The sequence below is a fragment of the Coniosporium apollinis genome (assembly GCF_000281105.1).
Source record: "Coniosporium apollinis CBS 100218 chromosome Unknown supercont1.4, whole genome shotgun sequence".
Lineage (NCBI taxonomy): Eukaryota > Fungi > Ascomycota > Dothideomycetes > Coniosporium > Coniosporium apollinis.
In genome coordinates, this window is record NW_006913266.1 from 78,953 (window position 1) to 102,319 (window position 23,367).

Genomic DNA, 23,367 nt, shown 5'->3' on the forward strand with positions numbered 1-23,367 from the left:
CCAGCGTTGTGTACCTAGCGGAGAGGGAATTGCGTTGGACGACTGGCAAACTTCAGTAACGTTCGATAATCACCAAGCACTGAAGGCGCCACGTGGGTCCTCTTTGGGGCATGCGAACAGCTGCTGAGAGCTATTGCTGACTCATTGGAGGTTCGCAGTTGCCTTACCGCAAGTCCAAGGCAAATGATGCCTGCTGCTCAGCCTCAGCTGTGCTTGCTTACAGCTACATCTATATCTGATACTACGCACTTTCATAAATTCGCTCCTTCCTTTCGTGAAAGCTACAGAACCGCAATCGATCTCAAGCAATCAAAAACGTCTAGCATATCCATACATGTCTATTCCCCAAGTCTACAATGTCGACAGTCACATTCCTCCCGTCTCAAATCGGCGGCGCTAGAGGCAACGCCCAACCAGTGCCCATCCCCAATACTGGCAACCCGTTTAAGCTACTAGGTAGCGATATTATCCTCTTCATCAAGTGCAAGAAACACCTGCTCGGGATCCTCTCGCCATGGTATCCCTGGCCAACTGGCCCCCTTGACGAACTCTATCCCTCGCCAGCGAATCTCTTCTGCCTAGGCGTCCACGGCTTCCTTTTCCTCTACCAAGCTGCCTTCATCGTCGCCGTGATATTATCCTTCATCCTGCACGCGCCCTTGCCATGGTTCGTCGCCGGCGCCGGGCTGGCGCTCGCAATCAACTGGGCTATCTGCCGCTACCTTCTTAACGGCCCCCGCCGAGTCCTGCACTCCACGGTGGACCTGAGCAGAGAAAAACAGCACCCCAAAGAATTCTGGATCTTCCTCAACGGCGTCACCATCGGCTCGCACTGGCTGCAACAGAACCTGAATCGGCTCGCCTACACGTTCCGCCGCCCGATCACAGGCGTGCACAACATGACCGCGGGCCTCATCTTCGACATCGTACAGTGCCTCACTGAGCGCAATTTCTCGTACTCGACGCAGGACGTCCGAGATGGGTACGTACAGATCAAGCAGGCCCTGCTGGACGAGCGCTACGAGAAGGTTGTCTTCATCCTGCACAGTCAGGGCGGCATCGAGGGCGGGCTGATTGTCGACTGGCTGCTGGCCGAGGTGCCGCAGGACTGCATGCGCAAGCTCGAGGTGTACACGTTTGGATGCGCGGCGAACCACTTCAACAATCCGCACCAGACGCGCGGCGGTCAGCGGGCGGCGGAGGCGCAGGCGGATAGGGAAGAGCCCGGGTGCGGGCACGGCAGCAAGGTCATTCGGCATATCGAGCACTACGCCAACGACGGGGATCTCGTCGCCCAGTGGGGGCTGGTCAATTTCATCCGCGTCCCCAATCGATTCATGGGGACGCTTTTCCAGCGAAGGGGCGGGGGCCATCTGCTGAATCTGCACTACCTGCACGCCATCTTCCCGCTGGACAACAGAATGCGCGTGTTGGAGAACAACGAGTTCATGGATGCGCCGGTTAGGTTTGACCCGGATGGCGTGGCGGCTGACGCAAGAGACGGCGAGGTTGCGAGCCTGCAGGTGCCGGAGGCGGAGGTCGTGAATATCAATTCGCCGGTGGATGTTATGTCGCCACGATCGCCTACAAACGGCGAGGGCATGACGTACAGAGTTAGGGACTTTAGCCGGTTGTGGAGGTACCGAAATGGAGGGAGCCCGCAAGACTGACGAAGCCTGGGCTCTGATGCAGTGTCTGAATTCTTCTGAGTGGTGATATACTTTTGGAGGTGTTGCATGGTCGCTCTCAGGCTCCTCAAAGGCTATCCGTAGGTTGGTTTGTCAGTACAGAGGCGAACACTGGTAAATGTTTGGCGTTTGAGGACGCTTCTAAGTAGATCCATGGAAGGTTCGTGTAATGCTCGTGGTTCAGCAGAGACTTGCATAACAGTCGTATTCAGGGCGCATATTTGTTCTACCCGTTGAGTTGCAAGCAGTTGAGATATCAGCTAGTGTGAGTCGTACAACGATGGATTTGAGTTCAGCTACCCGCAAGGTATGGGACGACAGGGCATTGCGGACGCAACTATATAACACATTGCTTATGTAACATGGAAGAGGCTGATCGATCTATCGTTGGATCCTTCTGGGGGCGCTTATGCCTTTTGCGACACAATCCCTGTTGCGAGTTAGCTCCGAAATCGACCGATACTCGATAAGCCACTCACTCTCCACGTCCTTCACGCTCTGGTCCAGGATCTGCTTGAGCACCTTGGGATCCTGCAGCTCCTTCTCGATCTTGGCGATCACACTCTCCGCAAGCTCACGCTGCTGCCTCTGCTTGACCTGGCCCTCGTAACGTACCCACGAATCAAGAACAGATTTGGCTTCGCTAGCAAGGGCAGTCCTCTGCTCCAGCTCATAGGCCTTCGCCTCAAGCTGAGCGGTTTCCTATGACTCGTCAGCAGCTCTTCCGGATATGGATGCGATTGATCCGTCCTATGTAACCCGGACATACCTTCGAAACCTCGAACAGCGACTTAGTGATATCAATGACCCCGCCCAAGTCCTTGACACTATCAATGCGGTGCCTAACCGCCTCGGTATGGTCCTGCCTAGCCGCGTTCAAAATGCTCTTGATTTTCGCGTTCTGGCCCTCCGCCCACTGCTTGTACATCGGACCACCGTAGTGAGCGACCGCCCAGAAGATGGTCAGCAGACTGAACATGACGATCGACTCCTCGTTGACGACGTAGAGCTCGTTGCTGATCGCGGCAATGGACAGCCCAGCGCCGGCGGAGAGCACGGCCGCCTTGCCGACGACGCTGCTGCCCGGTATCGAGTCCATGATGGACTGGGCCTTCTTCTTCGGGTCTTCGGCGGGGACATTGGAGGCCGAGCGGGTGGAGGTGAGCTGGGTGATGGCAGGGAGGGTTCGGATGGGGAGGGTTGGCCGGATGCGGGCAGCGCCTGGGGACGGTTAGTGGGGTGTTCAATGGCTAGGAAGGTCAAACATGGAGCTAGTGACTGACCAAGAGCGCTTCTTGCGAGACGTGAAGCCATTTGCGATGGTACGGGAGTGGAGATGGTGCCGGTGATGCTGCTGAGGGTTCGAGGTGCAGTTCAGACATCGCAGTTGCTTGGCGCTCGGCATTACGTCGGGGAGCGCGTTGAACTTTTTGAGCTGCGCAAACACATGGGGAGAGCAACCATCGCCTACGATTTACCAAAGATGCCCTACCTTACCGCCGCTGCGTCTGCGGGCAAAAAGAGGAAAAGAGACGTCGAGGACCGCCATGCCAATCAGCGCGCAAAGACCAAGAGCAGATCAAAACCTACAGCCGCTGAAGAGGAGGATCCCCAGGCGCAGATATTGCTCCTAGAGAACCAGATTTTGGAGTCGCGACGCCACTACAACAATATCGCTACTCTTCTATCAACTGCGCGGCAAACGAATGGTGACAGCGAGATCACTCAAACTGCACTCATAGCACTATGCCGCGTCTTCAGCCGGTTGATGGCCGCTGGGAGTATGGTGAAGCGCAGGACAACACCGGAGACTGAGGTTGTCATAACTCAGTGGCTGAGAGGGAGATATCAAGAATACACACAGCTGTTGCTAGACTCTTTGCGCGGCGTGGATGCCGTAGAGCAGAGCACGGTTTTGACGCTGCTCATGCGCCTGGTCAAGGAGGAATCGATACACCTGCACAATCAAGGCGACAACGCTTGGAAAAACGGGCTGTTTGCAAGGGTGATTGGGGCTCTGCTCGAACTGTCCGAGTCTGCTGATCTGGTCAACGGATTCCTGGAGGAGTATGTGGAGGAATACGATGATGTTAGGTTCTACATGTTTCAGGTGTTACCGTAAGTGTCGCTGCTATGCTCACCGCATGCGGTTATTGATACGAGTTCAGGTCGCTGTTACGAGCCGACAGAACACCAGACGCGCAAGAACGAGCGACAGTCAATGCACTGGCTCTGCTCTCCGGTATCGAAAACGTACCTGAGAGCAAAGACGACCTTGATAGCTACTTTGGCGAGGCACCTGACCGTGAGAAGCACTCTCTGAAGTCTCTCCAGTCGCACAAACGGCAAGCTCAAGATGCTTGGTTAGCTTTACTACGCTCAGGGTTGAGTAAGGAGCAACGTAAAGCTGTGCTGGGTATCATGACCCATCGCGTTGTGCCGTGGTTCGTCAAAGTGGAACTCCTCATGGATTTCCTGACGGACTCGTACAACGTTGGCGGTGCGACGTCGCTTCTGGCACTATCCGGCTTGTTCTATCTAATTCAGGAGAAGAACCTGGATTACCCCTCGTTTTACCCGAAACTGTACTCGTTACTTGACGCTGGAATACTACACTCCAAACATCGGTCGCGCTTCTTTCGCCTGCTAGACACATTTATGTCTTCGACACATCTACCCGCTGCGCTTGTTGCAAGCTTTATCAAGCGGCTATCCAGACTAGCCCTGCAGGCGCCGCCAGCCGGCATTGTGGTGGTCGTGCCTTGGGCGTACAACATGCTGATGAAGCACCCAAGCTGCACGTTCATGATCCACCGGGAGATTCGTGTTCCAGAAGCTCGGAAACAATTGGAGGAAGAAGGCATGGATGACCCATTCGACATGAACGAGGTAGATCCTATGCAGACAGGCGCGATCGAGAGCAGCCTCTGGGAGATTGAGACGCTGCAGTCGCATTATCATCCGAACGTTGGGACGCTGGCGAAGATCATCTCTGAGCAGTTTACTAAGCGGTCTTACAACCTGGAAGACTTTCTTGACCATTCGTACAATGGTGTAAGTACTATCCGTGGTTGCGTCGTGAGGAGAAGCTAACGTCGTGCAGCTGATTGAGGCCGAACTGGCAAGAGAGCTCAAGAAGGCGCCGGTGGTCGAGTATGAGATACCTAAGCGTATTTTCACTGACGAAGGGGAAGGAGTAGGGCATTTGGGTGGGTTGATGGCTAAGGTGCTTGAGGTAAGCAAGCTAGATAGCGAATGATACTACATGGGCACCATACAAATACCCAGACATCAAATTCTGTTTTTTACCCTCCCGGAGACGTTCCGTCTGCCTAGCTCGCGGTGGCTCTACCATAAACAATCCCTCGTATCTTGCTGTGAGTCGAGCATGGCGTACCATAATCCTTTGATCTCTTGCGATGGGTTTCTAACTTTCGAGGCTGTCCCGCTTGCTGCGTCATGCGGAAGAATGAATTCAAGACCGCCATGTCGTCAGATATATTGTTGGGTTTCAATACGGATGTGATCCGGCAGTTATTGAGGCCTGAAGGCTTCTGCAAGCCCGCCGCTAAGTTTCTGCACATGCACGTCTTGACGACGGGACTGGATCGGGACGCTCTCGCCAGCTCCAGCATCACTTTCAGCATCCACGCGCGGCGCCTTGGGCGGGTAAGCCGAGTTGGGCAGGATCAGCCTGGGCAATGTGTCCCAGATTCAGACGGTGCAGCCTCTCGGAAGCAAGAGGCGTGCCAAACGTGTGGCTGCTGAGAGTCGACTGACCGGCCCGACGCTGAGATGCTCACAGGGCTCACGCAAGCGAGGAGACGGCAGCCATTCTCCCGTCCGGGTTTCGCGGTGTCCCATGTCACCATCAATGGATTGTACAAACCATAGCACGGCGACTATGCCCAAAGAATTTATCTGCTGCCGCTAAGCGTTACGCAAAACCTCCGCGAAGAGGCTCACGCTTGCAGAGCCCAGCACGCATCGACTTGCAGTCACAGCTCGGTTCAAATCTCCTGCGACTGCTCGACAGGAGAAGCAGGGAAAACGCGCATCACGACTCAGGTAAAGGTATGATTGGGCCAACCTCACCGTGACGACCGGATATCGTTGCATCAGCAGAAAAGTCATGCTACTAGATCCTTTATGTCCACGTGAATTGCTATCGTGACTGTCATGGTCAAGAGGCGAAGACAAAAACAGAAACCGCTACGGCTGACTAGACTCAACCAAGGACGGCAAGAGATCGCATCTGGGTTGCGGGTCGGACCTCTGCGCCTGTCCGTCATGGCCCGCTGCAAGCTTCTTTCGTGGTACCGCAGCACGGATATCCAGAGCTTCGTTACTCATCGAACCATGGGACACACGGAGCAACTACTCCTGTCGGTACCTCTGCCGCCGACAGTGGGAACAACAGCAGTCACCTTGCACCGAATTTGCTGGAGGTTGGCACCTTTGGGCAGAGCGACAAACGGACGGCTGAAGTCTCCGGCGATTCAATGTGCGCCTCTGGTTTATGCTGCCGCGGCAAGAGACGGCACCGCCATCGGGATCGCAAGCATCACAGCCGTGTATCAGAATGGCACAGGTCGTCATCTATCTCGGCTTCGGGGGCCAGGGAAGACTTCTGTTGACTGTCCTGCTACCTGAAGCTCCCCAAGCAGGACCGCACAGGCAGAGTGCTCCGCGCCAGATTCGCCGACTGAAGGGTGGCTGCATCACCCGGCACCCTGGGGCAGGGCTTACAGCCTATCATGGCGGCGGTTGTGCTGCGCTGATACCCAAACCATCAGGCTTGGTGGGCGGATTTTGGGGCGCCGAATCGCAGGGCAGCGGCTGGTTTCGCGTGCAGCCCACAGGCAGCCCACACACTTCTGCTCGCCCACACCCCACCTTCTCGCAAGAGTGAGGGAGCGCCCAGACTGCTCCGAGCGCGGCAACAATCATTGCCTTATGAAGCACGACGAGCCCAGCAGCAGATCTCCCCAGGTGTTTTTGGAATCTTTGCCACTTCTCCAGCTTGCACACAACACACTTGCGGCTCTGTACAGCGATCCGCCGGACCGTTCCTGAGCGACAGCCGCGACCAGCGCAGCACAGAGCTGACAGTTCCGCCGACCAAGCGCGCGAGATCCAGAGAGAGATCCATCTTCTGACGACCGCGCTCCGGGTTAGGTCAGCGATTCGCCCAATCGGGACATCTACACCGCCCATTGCCGCGCCTACACCGGTACTTGCATACAAGTACAGCAACATGGCATTTGCTTGCCAGCCAGACCTCCGCCGACCTTCTTCAACGCTTTCCATCGATACGAAGTCCGTATCCCTCTTCGGCGACAGTGACACTCTGCCCGACTTTGCTCTGGACCACACCGCCATCATGTCGCCCACGCTCACCCAGCGACGAGACTCTTTCAGCACGGCCGCCAATGGGTTTTGGTCACCTGACGCGCAGCCGTGGGAGGAGTTTCCCGTCAGCTTCATGGACCGGACCGCGAGCGCATCGACCAATCCGTTCCTGCAGCAGGACAACAACCCATTCACGCGGCTGAACTCTACCCAGGCCGCTGCTTACGGTCAGCAACCCGCCGCCTGGCCATTGCATGACGCTGATTCAGGCTCTTGCACGCCAACGACTGCCAAGACTGATTATGCCTTCCACCCGGACTTTGATACAGGTCCCGCTTCAGCCTTTGGTATGCCTGTGGGGTCCAACGCTGCCTTCAGTGGCCTACCGCACAGCAACGTGCGGCCCAGCTCGGTGTTCCCATCCGCCGCAGCCGGGACTCCAGCCATGCCCCAATCGCCCCATTCCCACAAGGAGTGGATGGCTATGGCCGCCTCGGAAGTTGAGTCGCGGCCAATGCCCAAGCGCATGCGGCCAAACACCCCTCCTAGGTCTTTCTCTCCTGGCTTTCTACGCCGTGACGGGATCAGAAAGAAGAATGCTCGCTTCGAGATCCCGGCGGAGCGAAGTCTCCTCAACATCGACCACCTAATCGCCCAGTCGCAAGACGAGGATGAGATCAAGGAGCTCAAGCAACAGAAGCGCCTACTTCGGAACAGGCAGGCCGCGTACGTCTTCCCATCGTTGGTCCTTCAGCCTTTCGGTCCACCGTATACTTTGGTTACTTCTGTCCCATGCTAACCTCTCGCACAGGCTTGACTCACGGCAACGGAAGAAGAAGCATACCGAAGAGCTCGAGGAAGAGAAGAAGGCATGGACCACTCGATTGGGTGAACTGGAAGACGAGCTCGTGCACATGCGCATGCAGCACGATGCGGCTCTGCAAGAGAAAGACCACTGGCACCGGGAGTTCCTGCATGCCGAGCAGGTCAATAACGGCCTTCAGTATGAGAGGGAAGAGATGGTCCGGACGCACACACTTGAGACGGGCGAGCTCCGCAAGAAGGTGTCCGTGCTCACCGAGAAGCTTGAAGCTAGCAGCAGCACCGCCATGTCTCACCAGCCCAGTCAGAGTAGCTTCACCGACTTCGCAGCAGACATGGATAACCTTACTATGGGTGGCAACGACTGGGACAACTACATCTTCGTCAACGACTTCTGCATAGACCCCGAGCAGACACAGAACCAGCAGCTTCCTCAGCCAGCGCAACAGCAGCCCCAACAATCCCTGGTAGTCCGGCAATCGAAGAAGGATGAAGACAAGCCTGTCGCTTCGGGGCTTCTGCTTATGCTCCTCCTCTGCGGTGCTTTCGTCGCCAGCCGGTCATCCGGCTCATCCGTGCCCGCGATTCCACGCATACCCGACGACGTCCGTGCCGCCTCTACGCAAGTCCTGGATAGCATCTTCAAAGACGCCGGCGTAGCACCCTCTTCAACATCACCGTCCGCGCCCGTCCACTCGTCTAACGTCATCGTCAATCATGTCGAAGGTTGGCCGCGGACGACGCTCTCCGGCGCGGAGTTTGCCAGTCTCTCGAACCTGGACAACCTCCATCACCACCTCGTCGCTCCGACCAAGGACCAGGAAGCCGAGCAACTCTTCTCCATCACCCCCGCCCAGTACAACTCCCTTACCTCCACCGACTTCGCCCGCCGTGTCTACAGCGTGCACTCCGACGATGACCACAGCGCCGCGCTATCGCCGGCCTCGCAGTCGCCGAGCCACCGCCGCAACTTGGCGGAGACGTTGGCAGCTATGCGCGAGGAGAGCAAAGGCGAGACGGCTGCCGAGGTGTATACCAGGAGTCTGCTCTGGGACACCATCCCCTCCGAAGTCGTCCGCGAGTTCAAGCGGATGGTTGAGGGAAGCGGCGCGGATGTCGATACGCCGCTGAGCAATGTCGACAGCGGCCTCAAGTGCGAATGAAGAGATCACTACATTAGCCGCATCCCTTCGCTTTCCTTTCTAAGAGTATTGCCCTTTCAGGCACGCTTCACAGCATCGAGCGGCTACTTGTGTTTTCGGTATCTGCATGCGGACGGCGGCGGCCTTTTCTCGTCCTTTATGGGTCGCTGCGAGGGCTTTCTTTCATCGTCTAGCGAGCTCACGCCTCAGACGTTTATTGACTACATCTTCGCTATGTTTCTTCTTTTCGGTTCACATGTTTGGTCACATCATTTCATCATCATTAGCAAGCGCAGCGAGCGAGCCATTTCTCATTATGTACATGCGCGTTTCTTCATTTCTACGCGCCCCACGAGCTTTACGATGGAATGCAGAAGGGGTAGACGAACGACGGGGGTGTAGATCGACGATGGGATGCACATACGAAGCCTTACGACCTCACACAGATCAATGTCGATAACGAAAGCACGAAACGGTTTAATGAATACGGACACGGATATACCTCGCTGGCCTCAGGGCTACGGATGGGCTAAGACTGGATAGTCTGGGAGGGTTTTTGATTTATTTGTTTTTATCTTCAAAGATATACATGTCTTTAATGACGACGCAAGTTGGATTGTGGCCTCCTGAGAGATGGCTAAACTAGGTATCTGGGTATTTACAGCTGAATTGACATCTCACGATGGCTACACTCTTCTCTTCTTTCTCCTTCCTCTGATTACTGTGGCTTCTACTTCGGATTGTACTGCGGAGCTTGAGTCAGCTTTGCCACCGCCTCCCTCTTGAGGGGGCGAAACAAGGAAACGGCTCACCTTATCTTTCCATATCCTGTGCACCACCGATGCCTGTCAGCCGACAATTTTCCAATGAGGACAGCAGGAAACGTTTGCGAAACAAGAAAATAGCTCGATTTGATGATCGATCAGAGAACACTGAGGTCACTCCACACACCCAGCAAATCACCAGCCAAGCGATGTGTCAGCAGCTCAGCTCCGGCTGGCTCGGCTCCTGCCGCCGTCCGCCTGCCAGATGTGCCGACCGAATGGCAGACAGCGGAAGGAAAGGAAGGGCACGCCCGGCACGGCGCCGACCGCTCAGCCGGGCCCGGCTGGGGCGAGACGCTTCGGGGGGCCTGAGCCTATCATGTGGGCTTGGCACGGATATACGAAACACGCGGATGAGGGACGGGAAAGGAAGCAGGAAGAGGAATGGTGCTGGTGTGATGGGCTGATAACGTGACGAGTTTTCTTGGGCACGTTTCGGGTGCGCGTGGAGAGCGGTGTCTCCTCCGAACGGGTGATACAGCATCCGTAAACAAGAGGACCGACTGGGAGAGCAAGGAAAGAGAGGCAGATGACGCGCATACGGCGGGGGAAAACGACCGAATCAAGGAAACAGGGAAATGCAACGTACCAAGTATTCCCAATGGTCTTGCTGCCCTTCTCTTCGGCGAGGCGCAAGTACTGCGCGGCTTTGAACTGCGGAGCGCGCCATGCAGCGGTCAGCCTCGTGCGCCAAGCAAATGCAGTGCTGCTGCCCAAAAGATGAGGCTGCAGGTCCCCACACACACACGCTCCCGCGCCTTCCCACGCCATGGCAGCCCCCAGCCCAAACGTCCTCGGCTGCATTGCATTTTCAGGCTCTGGCACGCCGTTTATGCGGGTCGGCCTCAAGCCAAAACCAAACCTTAAACCGCCCGAAGCTTACGCCATCTTCACCAAATCCTCCTTCCCTCGTTCCCCCATCCACTCGATCGCTTATACCAAAGATGCACGGCAAGAGAAAGAAGCACCCCACTCACCTTGTCCTTCCTGCATCCAAAGCCCTCCAGATAGCACCACGCCGCCTCATTCATCGCGTCCGTGTCGCCCAGGTTCGCCGCCGTCTCGTAGTACTCCTTCGCAGCCACAGGGTCCTTCTTGATGCCCCAGCCGTTGCGGAAGCAGTTGGCGAGCTCGAAGATTGCGAGGACGAGCTCGCCTTTTGCGGCGCCGCCTTTCTTCATGCCCGCCTGTAGCGCCAGGGCCTCGATCTCGGAGCTGTTGGAGGCGGCGTAGGAGAGGTATGTTATTGCGAGCTCGGGGTTTGGTTCGCAGCCCCAGCCGTGTCTGGTGGTGGTGTTAGACGTTCCGTGTGGGCTGGCTTTGGGCGTCCGTTTGCTGCCTGCTCCCTCCTAACGAAACAGCCTGAGAACGGGAGGGCGATGACTGACCTCAGAGCTAGCCCGTACAGCACCTGGCTGAGCGGGTTGTTTGCGCCCTTCGGATCTGCCAGTCTGCCAAACATGGCGGTTGACTGTTCGAGATCTGCCGACAGCGCAACACGACACATCAGCAATCTGCCTCCGCACATCTCCGTGCGAGATTTCTAGATATCTGGGGATCTGAGACTTACTGCCAGCTTCGTGCAACCTGATCGCCTCCTGGATATTTTCCTGTGACACACCCTGCCTCAGCAAGCCGCTCTCTTCCAAACAACCCCTCCTGCCCAAGCCCTTTCCCAGCGAAAGAAGAGGAAGAAACCCACATCGCCCCTCGCATCACCAACACTGACACTCCGTTTCCTCCCCCCCTCCCCAGCCTCCAGATTCGTCGCGCTCCCACCCGCCCCATGCGCAACCGAATTCCCCGCCCGTGCCAACAGCGTCGCCCGCTCCTCCCACCGCGCCTCCTGCTCCTCCTCGCCCGACGCGGCTTTCAACCCCTCGTCCTGCAGACCCAGCGGAATGTTCACCGAACTGCTGCTCCTGGCCCTATTCCCCAGATGCAGCCGCTCGCTCAGCTTGCGCTCGTTCTTGGGCCGCTCCGGGAGCGTCACTGTGCCGGCCAGACCCGTCGCCGCCGCCGCTGCTGCGACGTCGCTTGGCCTGCGAGGGCTGCTTGGTCTCCTGCCGCCGATGGAGCCGGTGCGCTTGCTTTCGTCTTGCGCTGCGGGCGAGGGCGAGGGCGTCGGGGTGTGTTTGCGGAAGAGGGAGAGGCGGCGGTGGCCCTCCTTTGGCTTTTCGGGCGGGTCGTGGTCGCCTGGGAAGGAGGGTGGCCGGATCAGCTCTTGCGTCGTCGTCGTGGTGCGCATGAAGGTTATCTCGGGGATGTCTTGCGTCGGGGGTGGGGGTGCTGGCGGAGCCGCATTCGCGCTGGTGGAGGCGCCGGCGTCCTTGATCTTGTCTTTTTTGCGGAGGAGGTCTTTGAGCGTCATGGTGAGGTTGGGCGCTGAGCTTGTCGGTCCCAGCTAAAGTTGGTTGTAGCGTATACGGTAAAGCGAATTGGTAGGTCCGCAGAGCAAGTCGCAAGCAGTTGTAAATCAGCCAGGCGCGCTTTTGTCTTTTGCCGGGCGCTGAGAGGTGAGAGGAAGACGCATTGGGTCAGGTGGAAAAGATAAGCTAGAAGTGACTGGAATTATGTGGCTATAGAAGGGGACGGCTCAGCGCGGGCTGCGTGGTTCAGCGCTCAGCCTCCGTTCGCGTCCCCCAGAAATGTTCCGCATTTAGAAATCTGGGGGCTAGGGCTGCGGCCACACAGCCATCATTGCTGATGCATGTCTAACAGAGATAAGAGGATCGTGAACAGTGTACAGAGCTGTTAGTAAGGATGTATACAGTAGCAGCAAAGTCAGGTAACTATTATATAAAGTTTCCTAAGGATCTCTCCGTGCTCGAAACAGGTTGGGTCGCATTGACTAGTGTATCAACCTTGATTGCTACTTTCTCGTTGCTCTAGCGCTGAAGATATACAAGCTTCTCATGCCTCTGATGAGAGAAAGTCGTGCCATCTTGGTGCCCCAATATTCCCCCGAACGCCGTACAGCCATGCCGGGTATCTCGCAAAGTTGTAGAAATAAAGAAGCGCCGTAAAGCGCCCAAAGCGCCTTCAAGAGTAGCCAGAACTTACATTCAGGATCCAAAGGCCACAAAGTCCCGCTGCTGGGTGAGCTCGTGACCGCCGTCGTTGGTATCCTGCATCCGCATATCCTCCTGAAAGCCATCAGAGTCCACGTCGTCGCTGCCAATCTCGTCGAAGTCCTCATCGCTGGATAGATCTGAGGATCCAGCCTCCGGTGACGACGTGGCGGACGATTGAGCGGTGCGCTTGCGGATTTGGCCAGCTCTATCAACATGCGGAAGACGGCACTTGTTGTTGCGGCAAAGACCTTTGTTAGCATAGTCAGGGCATTCAAATACATGCTTGTCGGCACACTCTGCGCCCTTCTCGCAATATCCCAAGGTCGCGAATACGCGGCACACTGGGGCTCCGGGATTGACTCGTATATGGGCATAGCGGCAGCTGTCATTCGTGCAATTGCCACGAAGGAAATGCAAGCATGCTGGGACACGGTTGGGCGTAGGGTCGTGGGAAAGGTCACAGGCATCGCCGGCAAGGCAGGCGCCCTTCGCAAGATAGTCCTTGCAGATAGCGACCTTGTTCGGGTCGTGAACGAAACGACAATGGGGTCCTTCGGGACAGGTACCTGCGTTGTCGGTGTCAGCTATGCTCCAGGGATACCCACCGGATGTTGTATCCAGAAGCGCAGTCGAGAATAGGAAATACCAGTTGACGTGAACCTTGGACAAGGTTGTTCGGATTTTATGATATTCTTGCCCCTAGAAGATGTCAGCCATCTGAGCATTAGACTGTAATTGTGAGCTTAGAAGTGCCAGTCAGGCTAGAAACGCGTTGCAACAAGAGATGGTCTCATTTGTCGCGACGTGTTTCACCAACACTTCTGACGTGAAGACCTGCTCCTCAGTCGTACAAGGGGGACTTCAATATATCGCATGCTTTGAGAGGTTGCGACCGATGCCTGTCGTCTGGCGCACTTGCCTTCGGGTTTTTACTAGTCCAGCACGGTACAAGTTGCCGTGCTTACTCCTGACGAAGGTCACTCCGCCGATTTTGGTCTGTCTCGGGGTCGTCTTGGCGCCAACGGTCGCATCATCTGCGAAGTGAGAGGCGGCCTCGTCGTCGGGACAAGAGGACGTACCAGTAAGCCGGATAAGCTTGCTGCCGCCGTCTGTAACTCGAAAGCGCAGGTCTCCTACGTTGATGACGTGAGAAGGGGCTTCCGTTGCAGTATGACCTGGGTGATACGGTGCGGAGGTGAGTTGGAAATGCTTGCCAAGCCTAGCCAGCTCTCGTTCGTTACGTTGAAGTTTTCGCTGTTCGAAGCTCTCTTGCATCGCCTTGGCCCGTTCTTGGCTGAACTTGTCGTATATAGAATTGTTGATGAGCTGCATGTGCCTGCCCTGTTTGGTCACGAAAGCTGGCGCCTTGTTTCCGGCACCTGATGACAATGCGCCATCATCTCGTTCTGAGGTGTCCCCTGGCGTAGCATCTGGTACGGGTGGTGAGTTGTTCAAGATAAGCTTGCGATTCCGATGCACTGGTGGCACGGGCTTCGCGCCGCCTCGACCACGAGAGTATCCATATGGTGTCCCTCGCTGAGGAAGCCAGTTCGTAGCGCCTCGTCCATATCCGTGACCGTACGTTTGGTCCTGTGGAGGGATTCCTGTAGCTTGCTTGTGGAGGTTTATGCGGCCTGAAGAATCTTGGTTAGCTGTGCGTGTCAACCAGACTTTGATCGTCCTACCTGACAGAGCTGCGATCTTTGCTTGAAGATCCCTCTCTTCGGACATTCTGAAGAGTTTTCTGCTTGTTAGCGAGGTTAGCTATGACGGAGATCAGACGAAGTTCTGTGTCTATTCGCGCTGTCTTGTTTGCGTTTGCGGCGTTGTCAGTTGATGGGTGGAATGCGGGTCACAAAGAAGACGGCCCGCGGTCTTTTGCCGCTTACGTCAGCTTGTTCCGACTCGGGACTTCCTAATCCGGAACATTCACACAACCTTTGTCACTCCGAACCCCGAACATAGTGAATACCATTTAGCTTTCGGTTCAATTCAGCCGAGTTTGGGCTTAACGCTTCGGGAACTTTTCATAGCACTGACTACCAGTGCTGCGGCTAGGATAAACACCAGTGGGTTTCTGCTGAACGCTGACGGAGCAAGTCCTTCCTTTCATGTATCAAGAGAAGTGGCTACATATTGCCATGCTTATAGCCTCGATCTCTCCCCGGGCTCGAGTAACACCTCCATCTTCGCCTTCCACTCCTGAGCTTTCTCCTCAGGAACGGCATTCCCATCATAGGATACAAAAAAGTGGATGCCAGTATTGTCGCCAGCACTCCCAACCAGAAACTCATTATCCCTAGCTCTCACCACTGACCGCAGGCTTCGGTAATCCGCCACCAACCCATTCTCCGGCTCTTTGCTCAAGTCGAACATGCCCGGACTCAGCAAGTCCTTTACCGAGCCCACCGAGCTGACACCGCAGGTTGCGCTGCCGAAGTTATAGGTGGCCGGATACGCGCCCTGTGGATTCATCCCGGTACGTCGTTCAGGAGGCAGCTTTGTCTCAGCTCGCTCAACCGCTGCGATGTAGTTCGTCGCGATCATGCGCGCGGGATTGTGAGAACTCATGCCCAGATTCAGCTCCGGATCTCGAAGCCGTTTCTGGTATATGCGTAGCTGTCGATGTGCAATCTTAGCCAGCAGTCTGAAGCGCCCCTCAACGGGCAAGGAGGAAGAGAGGAATGGCATGACGATACCGTCGCTGAAGGCCAGCATGCAAGAGTCGGCGGGGCCGTTGTAGCCAAAGAATGGTCTTGGGTTCAGCGGGAACGCTGCTACGAACGGTTTTCGATCCGCTAGCGGGACTGAGGGGTGCTGCTTTTCGTAAAGCTCCATCATCGCGAGGCCTACGAGGGCGAAGCATCCAGCGCCTACGCTAGCGTTTGCGTCTCGCACAAGCTGTTGGAGGCGGTGGGAAGCGGTTTGTGGCAGTGTGAGGCCAACGAAAAATGTGTTTAGTGGCGGCTTGCGGTTCGGTGAGTAGTTGAGAATGGCCGCGTAGTTCGGTGGCATCTCTGTAGCAGTGTCGTACCTTTGGTCCCTTCGCAGAGGATTCGTGAGCCCCTGAGGCAGCGGTTTGCGAACATGCCTCAGTATCCGGACGATGGCCCAGTACCAGCGTTGTCTGGCAACATTGCCTGCGACAGGGGGATACAGATCTTCTTGGGCGGGCGGTAGGCAGGCCCATAACCGTTCGGGAAGTCTGTTCTGCTCTATACTAGTCTGAAGGTCCCCATTCGAGGCGTTCAGGAGGCGCATGAAGTGCTGCTGCCAATTGTACATGGCGAGGCCGTCGGTGATCTCGTGAGCGGCTATCAGTATGGCCTGGAACTGGTCTGTCTTGTTTTCTGAGAACCTTGGCGGCAGGATGAAGAGCCGCGACAGCGAGTGTTCAGCATCCAGTACTCTGCCGGTATTGAGGGCATGACGGTAGAAGTCTTCGGCATCCGCATCCAAGTAATGGTCATCAATGAAGACAAGCTGGTTTCCTGCTGTTGCCAGAGCTTCTGGATAGTCCACCGGTGGCTCAATAACGAAACAATCCCCCGAAGCCTGACACTCTACTTTGGCAAGCAGGAGGGCATGTTGCAATCGGAGGCTTGCCCAGGCAAGAAGCACTCTCTCGCGTAGCGATTCGGCGCTCAACGTGCTGCGGGCATCGAGTATCAGAAAGGCATTGACATCAGCCCTTCCCTCATAGTCGGTGCCATCGGTGTGAAATGCTGATTCTACCACGCCTATCCTTCGCCTGAAGACCCGCCTGCCGTTCGAATTGGTGTCTTGCCACGCGTGAAAGCCGCTGGCGTAACGATCAAGCCAGTGCTGAGACATTATGTGGACTCTTCACAGTAGCGTAGATAGTTAGAAGAGAGAGAGATAGATAGACATTAACTAGGTTCGAGGGGGAACTGCTCCTACCTGTCACGGCCAAGTGCTGCAATGATGCAGGGCAGCGGAAGCCAAAATAGCCTTGAGCACCTGCTTTACCTCGGCGGTAGTTCTTTACCTTGGATGTACATATTAATCTGATCTCTATATGTTCCACCAATACTTTCCTGGCAGCTTGACGTCTTCCTCGCTCAGTGCCGGACTGAACCTCAGACTTACATGCCGCGGCGGGCAGTTACAATCCACGTGCAAAACGTTCCGTACCTTTGACCCTCAGCCGCGCTAGGAGAGCGTCAGCCGCATGGATCAGCGCGGCCGGCGATAAGGCTGTGGCGTATCGGCTCCTGGAAGCTGCAGTACTCGTATTGAGCCAGCTGTCAACAACTCCTGCAACTCGATGTTCACACAAGATGAAATTACTACGGAGCGTACTGCTGCCAGCGCTGCTGCTGGTGGCAGCATCTATAGCCAAGAAGGATGCACCAGCCGTCACATCACACAAGTTCGAGACACAGCCCGGCAACCTGTTCTACTTCGATGATTCCGATGTTGTCTTGGTCACCGAGTTCGACCGCGGTGTTGTCTGGCGATCCACGGATTCCGGGGCAGAATGGTCGGTGATAGAGGATATACCTCAAGGCGAACCTTATGCGGTGCTAAAGCACCCTTTCAACGGCAAGCTTGCTGTTGCGCTGGGTCGGAAGAAAAGACACTGGATCACGAAGGATCAGGGGAAGAGCTGGAAGGAGTTCAAGACCGATGCATCCCCCAAGAACGACCCGTTCTCGCTGCCTATCAGCTTCCACGCCGACGACCCGGATAAGATACTATTCCACGGCGGCGACGAGTGCGACTTCTACACCTGCATCGGCACAACTTGGTACACCAAGGATGGATTCGACACTATGTACAAGCTCACGGACAAGCGCAAGATGTGCGCGTGGGCAAAAGGCACCGACTCCTTCTCAACGGGAGACGCCACCTCCGACGCCAATCGTATACTGTGTATAGTGGAGGGCAAATACTCTCATCGTACCAGCGATTTCAGGCTTCTCCTGACGGACGACTACTTCAAAGACAACCAGGCGGTGGAGCCTGAGCTTGCCGGAGACAGGGTTGTTGCAGGCTTGGTCAATATGGCCGCTGTCAAAGGCTACCTTGTGGCGGCTGCTAAATCGGAAGGCACGGACGAACTTGCGTTGTACGTCACCGACGACACCAAAACATGGCACAAAGCGGAGTTTGGTCAAAAGCTGGAGCAGGATGCGTACACCGTATTGGAGTCTACGAATTACAGCATCCAGGTCGATGTGATGACGAACAAGTATGCAGCTATTGGCGAGCTGTACACTAGCAACTCCAATGGAACCTACTTCACGCGTAACATTCGGAACACAAACAGGAACGAAGCCGGGTTCGTCGATTTTGAGAAGATGACGAACATCCAGGGTATAGTACTGATCAATATCGTTTCCAATGCGGACAAGGTCAAGGACTCCTGGTTCGTGGAGAAGGAGGTCCAGTCAAGGATCAGCTTCGACGATGGGAGGACGTTTCAGGCTCTCAAAGCTGGTGACGAGGACTTACACCTACACTCGGTTACCGATCAGCGAAACGTCGGCCGGGTCTTCTCCAGTCCGGCTCCTGGCATCGTTATGGGAGTAGGGAATACTGGGAAATACTTGAAGCCATACAGCGAAGGCGACCTGTACGTCTCTGATGACGCTGGTGTTACCTGGAAGCGTGCCCTGAAGGAAGCTCACAAGTATGAAATCGGAGATAAAGGGGCGGTGCTAGTTGCAGTTTACGACGAGGGCCACACCGAAGGGTTCTCCTACTCGCTCGACCACGGAGGAAAGTGGGAACAGGTCTCGCTTGATGACAAGATCCGCGCTCACGAATTGACAACTGTTCCGGATTCTACCAGCCTCAAGTTCATTATGATTGCGACCAAAGGCAAGGGCAAGAGTACAGAGTACCATATCTACTCAATCAATTTCGAGGAGATGCATGCACGCAAGTGCGAGAAAGACGATTTCGAGATGTGGCCGGCTCGCGTTGACAAGAACGGAAAGAAGACGTGTATAATGGGCCGAACGCAGTCCTACCGTAGAAGGAAGGCGGACAAGGACTGTTTCGTCGAAGCAGACTTCCAGGATCCTGTCCCAGAGTGGGAAATCTGCGAATGCACAAAGGAAGACTTCGAGTGCGATTACAACTTCAAAGCGGAGTGGGACGACAGTAACAAGAAATGTGTTCCTGCCGTGCCGGTGCCTGCCCCTGAGGGAGAATGCAAGAAGCCGGAAGACACCTTCAAGGGCCCTTCAGGCTGGAGACTCATCCCTGGAAACCAGTGTAAGAAGGCTGACGTGAAGCTGGATGAACCGGTGGAACGAAGATGTGGCGATACCAAGCATACGCCCGCGACCGGTCAGATTGTCACCAAGATCACAGAATTCAAAACCGGAGGCTTTGAAGAATACTGGTATCTTGAAAGAAAGGATTCCCAAGATGGGACCGATGAGACCGTAGTCATGCTTACAACTGACCGCGTAGCCCACATTAGCCACGACCATGGGAAGACCTGGAAAAAAGCGGAAGTCGACGATGACAAAGTGTCGGCCATCTATCCAAACCCGTATCAGAGTGACGATATCTACTTCATCACTCCAACCAAGAGAATCTGGTACTCGAAAGAGCGTGCACTAAACAAGCTTCACTCCTTCAACGCACCCGAGCCTCCGAACGCGGACCAGCAGGTTCTTCAATTCCATCCGACGCAAAAGGATTGGCTGATCTTTGCCGGCGCTCAGGATTGTAAAGCATCTTCAGGCACCTGTCACGCGGTGTCGTATGCTTCCACCAAGGGTGGGGAGGACTCGTCATGGAAAACATTGCTCAAGTTCACAACCAAGTGCCAGTTCATGTGGAGGGACCGCCGCCAGGGCAGCGATAAATTGGTGTACTGCCAGCAGTATCAGGACGAAGACACAAGCAAGCCGAAGCAACTCATCTCCAGCGAGGACTGGTTTGAACACAAGCATGTGGAGCTGCAAGACGTGGTCAACTTTGCGACGATGGCAGAATACGTTGTCGTGGCGCAGAGGACCGAGGACCGCAAGTGGCTGAAGGTCCAAGCTAGCGTCGACGGCAAAACTTTCGCTCATGCACACTTCCCGCATGGCTTCCAGGTAGAGCATTCGCAGGCCTACACTGTCTTGGATAGCTCTACTCACGCTGTCTTCCTGCACGTTACGATCAATGGCGTCAAGGATCAAGAGTATGGCACCATCATCAAGAGCAACAGTAACGGAACGTCGTACGTTCTCAGCGCCAATTTTGTCAACCGAGACAAAGATGGCTATGTTGACTTCGAGAAGATGCTCGGCCTAGAGGGGGTCGCGCTCATTAATGTCGTCGACAATGTCAAAGATGTAGAGACTAAGGGAGCGGCAAAGCAGCTCAAGTCCATCATCACGCATAACGACGGCGCTGACTGGGATTATATTCCACGCCCCGATAAAGACAACGAGGGCAAGGACTACCCCTGCGCTGGCGCTGGCAAGGAGAAATGCTCACTGCATCTCCATGGGTACACCGAGCGTAAAGATGTTCGGAATGGTTTCTCTTCGCCCACCGCAGTCGGACTCATGATGGCCGTTGGTAATGTCGGCGCGACCTTAGGACAGCGCAAGGAGGGCAACACATACATCACCCGGGATGGTGGCATCACATGGCTCGAAGTGATGAAGGGCACCTTTATGTGGGAGTATGGTGACCAAGGTTCAGTCATCGTCATTGTGCAGGAGGAAGTCCCGACCAACATCGTCTACTACACGCTCGACGAAGGCGATCACTGGACCGAGCATCAGTTCAGCGAGCAGAAGATGCAAATCGCGGCCATCTCTACTGTCCCAAGCGACAACTCCCTTAACTTCTTACTCTGGGGCAAGGACACTAGCAGCAGCGCCAACCTCGTCACCATCAACCTTGACTTCTCGGGCCTCAAGGAGCGCAGCAAGCAATGCCACCTTGATGAAAAAAACCCAGAGGCACCTGACAGTGATTACTACCTATGGGAGCCCCGGCACCCGAAGCAGAAAGACAATTGCCTTTTCGGACACGTCTCCCAGTACCACCGCAAGAAGCTCGAGTCTCAATGTCGCAACGACCGCAACCCGATCGCCAAGCTGCACAACATCAAGAAGAACTGCGAGTGCACCCGGGAGGACTTTGAGTGGTAAGCTCTCTCTGCAATCTGCCCCCCTTTCGTTTCTTGATGCTAACCCCTCCCAGCGACTACAACTACCAACGCGCAAACGAAGGTTCCTGCGTCCTGGTTCATGGTCTCGAGCCGGCGAATCCCGAGCGCATCTGTAAGGAGAAGCCAGATCTGGTCGAGTATTACGACACGACCGGCTACCGGCGGATCCCGATAACGACCTGCATTGGTGGTCTCGAGATGGACGTCAGCACCCCCCACCCCTGCCCGGGCCACGAAGAGGAGTTCACCGAAAAGCGCGGTCTCAGCGGGCTGGGTCTCTTCTTTGCTATTATAATCCCCTTTGCCGCAGCGGCAGGGATCGGGTGGTATGTGTATCGCAACTGGGATGGTAAGTTTGGGCAGATTCGGCTCGGGGACGCGGCGCCGAGCTTTGATAGTGGGAGTGCGTGGGTCAGGTGGCCGGTTGCGGCTGTTGCGGGGGTCGTGGCGGTCGTGGGCGCGATTCCGCTGTTGGTTGGGAGCTTGTGGCGGAGCGTGAAGGGGAGGGTGGGCGGCGCCGGGGGGTATGGTGGTAGGACGTATACGAGCAGGAGCTCGTTTGCGACTGGGAGGGGGGATTATGCGGTTGTTGATCCGGATGAGGGGGAGTTGTTGGGGGAGGATAGCGATGAGGAGGCTTGAAGTAATTGGGGGACGATGATCATTGTTCAGTAGACTTTCGTGTAGATTGTACGGCGGCGTGGATGACTCATGGGCGCTGGGAAAGTTCTACCAGGGTTCCATGTCTAGTAGGTATCAGGATGTACAAAACATATTTGACTGCTAGTAGCTCCCAAGATATCGTTGAAGCAGATAAGTGTGCTCCTCTGGTAATAATACCCACTTCCATCCCAGGAATCCGACCGCGTGCCAGATTCCGACGCACCGATAGCAGAACCTGGCCGTACCCCCTACGCCCCCGTTCCAAATGCCCAGACGCCACGCTATGCAACGAACCAATGCAAGACTCAAGCAGGGAGAACATCCACCATCTCGTCATCATCATCCCCAAGATCCACATCATCCTCAAACTCGCCCTCGCCTTCCTGGTCCGTTCCGACACCCTCAGCCTCCGGTGCAGCCTCCTTAGGCGGCTCCAAATTCCCATACACCGAATCCCTATTCTCCGGCTTCAACATCCACAGATTCGTAAACGCGCCCCCGCGTACCATGACCGCGATCTGATCCAGCGTCTCCTTAAGATACGACTCCGGCTGCTTCGTCCTATCCCGCAGCGCCTTGAGGCTCCAGTACTGGAACTCCTTGAACGCGTCGAAGATCATGTTGATCAGCTCCGTCTCGCCGATGCGCACGGCTTTGTTGTCCTGGGGGCGCCGCTTGCGGATCTTGGAGGCTTGCGCGATGTTCTCGAAGGCGTCGGCGCGGCGGGCGACGGATTGCTTGATTGCTTTTTCGTCGCGGAGGTCGTGGATTTCCATCTTTTGGGCGCGGGCGCGGGGGGGTACGGGCGCTTTCGAGGGGTCGCGGATGGGGATGGCGGCTAGTTCGTGGTGGACTGCGCTGGCGAGGGCGGTGGATTCTGGGGGTTGGTGTCAGTCATAGAGCAGAATGGCGTCCTGGGGTGTCTGAAGAAGAACCCACTTGGTATGATAGTCCGACCATGCCTTTTCTTGTCGACCCTGTTGTTGGGATCTTGGGTGCGTGGATAGCCTGGTTTTGGACCACGACGGTAGACACCGGCTTTAAAGTCGGCCTGGTCCTTTTCGGAGAAGACATAGGTGTTTCTGGACGCTGCGTTGGTCAACCGCATTTCGTATTCCCTCTCCAGGTTGGCAGGCATGGACAGTGATGGGCTCAGCATCAGTCGGCTCTGTGGGATGGTCAGCGTCTGGAAGAGACGGAGAAGGCGGAAATTATCCACTTGCTTTTTGCTCGCCGTCTACCTGCCATACCGCCAGCGTGCCTATCTGAACCGGTTCGTCGTCCCTGATTTTCTCTAGGACCTCCCAAAGCTCTTCGGGTAATCGAGCCAACCACCCATTCCTTGTCAAGTTTTGCGGGATTGAGAGCTCGCCGGTGTCTTCGTAGACGTCTATGTCGTCTAGCACAGGCGCTGGCGACGAGGAATCTGGATCCAGCTTGATGTACTCGCCGTCCTCCATCTTTACGCCGTTAGTTACGTTCGTTGCCATACCGGGCCTGAAGTGTCGCGGTGTTCGTGCTAAGGATATGGTGTCGTCTTCGAAGAGACTGGACAGCTGATCAAGGGCATGTGGTGGTGAAGTGTGGAGGTGGAGTGGATGAATGAATAGGGCTCGAGGTCTCCGTATGAGCAAAGAGCCGCAACCG

The 23,367-nt window shown here is 55.8% G+C and overlaps 9 protein-coding genes across 9 annotated transcripts; 4 read left to right on the top strand and 5 right to left on the bottom strand.

Moving 5' to 3' along the window:
* Window positions 1–356: 356 nt before the first annotated feature.
* On the top strand, window positions 357–1,670 carry W97_01074 (uncharacterized protein; the record flags this gene model as incomplete). Its single annotated transcript, XM_007778983.1, has 1 exon — window positions 357–1,670. The coding sequence occupies one exon, from the start codon at window positions 357–359 to the stop codon at window positions 1,668–1,670; it is 1,314 nt and encodes a 437-aa protein (XP_007777173.1).
* Window positions 1,671–2,095: 425 nt separating this feature from the next.
* W97_01075 (F-type H+-transporting ATPase subunit B) lies at window positions 2,096–3,002 on the bottom strand (the record flags this gene model as incomplete). Its single annotated transcript, XM_007778984.1, has 4 exons — window positions 2,096–2,118; window positions 2,168–2,390; window positions 2,458–2,909; window positions 2,972–3,002. The coding sequence occupies 4 exons, from the start codon at window positions 3,000–3,002 to the stop codon at window positions 2,096–2,098; spliced, it is 729 nt and encodes a 242-aa protein (XP_007777174.1).
* A 169-nt stretch (window positions 3,003–3,171) lies between these two features.
* On the top strand, window positions 3,172–4,947 carry W97_01076 (uncharacterized protein; the record flags this gene model as incomplete). Its single annotated transcript, XM_007778985.1, has 3 exons — window positions 3,172–3,806; window positions 3,857–4,742; window positions 4,792–4,947. 3 exons carry the CDS (start codon window positions 3,172–3,174, stop codon window positions 4,945–4,947), a joined length of 1,677 nt encoding a protein of 558 aa, XP_007777175.1.
* Window positions 4,948–6,945: 1,998 nt separating this feature from the next.
* Window positions 6,946–9,025, top strand: W97_01077 (uncharacterized protein; the record flags this gene model as incomplete). The annotated part of the gene is made up of 2 exons (XM_007778986.1): window positions 6,946–7,766; window positions 7,852–9,025. The coding sequence occupies 2 exons, from the start codon at window positions 6,946–6,948 to the stop codon at window positions 9,023–9,025; spliced, it is 1,995 nt and encodes a 664-aa protein (XP_007777176.1).
* A 1,693-nt stretch (window positions 9,026–10,718) lies between these two features.
* Window positions 10,719–12,199, bottom strand: W97_01078 (uncharacterized protein; the record flags this gene model as incomplete). The annotated part of the gene is made up of 4 exons (XM_007778987.1): window positions 10,719–11,112; window positions 11,217–11,310; window positions 11,399–11,438; window positions 11,531–12,199. 4 exons carry the CDS (start codon window positions 12,197–12,199, stop codon window positions 10,719–10,721), a joined length of 1,197 nt encoding a protein of 398 aa, XP_007777177.1.
* Window positions 12,200–12,893: 694 nt separating this feature from the next.
* W97_01079 (uncharacterized protein) lies at window positions 12,894–14,633 on the bottom strand (the record flags this gene model as incomplete). The annotated part of the gene is made up of 4 exons (XM_007778988.1): window positions 12,894–13,468; window positions 13,549–13,601; window positions 13,852–14,536; window positions 14,588–14,633. 4 exons carry the CDS (start codon window positions 14,631–14,633, stop codon window positions 12,894–12,896), a joined length of 1,359 nt encoding a protein of 452 aa, XP_007777178.1.
* Window positions 14,634–15,047: 414 nt separating this feature from the next.
* On the bottom strand, window positions 15,048–16,736 carry W97_01080 (uncharacterized protein; the record flags this gene model as incomplete). The annotated part of the gene is made up of 1 exon (XM_007778989.1): window positions 15,048–16,736. One exon carries the CDS (start codon window positions 16,734–16,736, stop codon window positions 15,048–15,050), a length of 1,689 nt encoding a protein of 562 aa, XP_007777179.1.
* A 467-nt stretch (window positions 16,737–17,203) lies between these two features.
* W97_01081 (uncharacterized protein) lies at window positions 17,204–21,699 on the top strand (the record flags this gene model as incomplete). The annotated part of the gene is made up of 2 exons (XM_007778990.1): window positions 17,204–21,033; window positions 21,090–21,699. The coding sequence occupies 2 exons, from the start codon at window positions 17,204–17,206 to the stop codon at window positions 21,697–21,699; spliced, it is 4,440 nt and encodes a 1,479-aa protein (XP_007777180.1).
* Window positions 21,700–22,025: 326 nt separating this feature from the next.
* W97_01082 (uncharacterized protein) lies at window positions 22,026–23,210 on the bottom strand (the record flags this gene model as incomplete). The annotated part of the gene is made up of 3 exons (XM_007778991.1): window positions 22,026–22,597; window positions 22,660–22,906; window positions 22,962–23,210. The coding sequence occupies 3 exons, from the start codon at window positions 23,208–23,210 to the stop codon at window positions 22,026–22,028; spliced, it is 1,068 nt and encodes a 355-aa protein (XP_007777181.1).
* Between the last annotated feature and the right edge of the window lie 157 nt (window positions 23,211–23,367).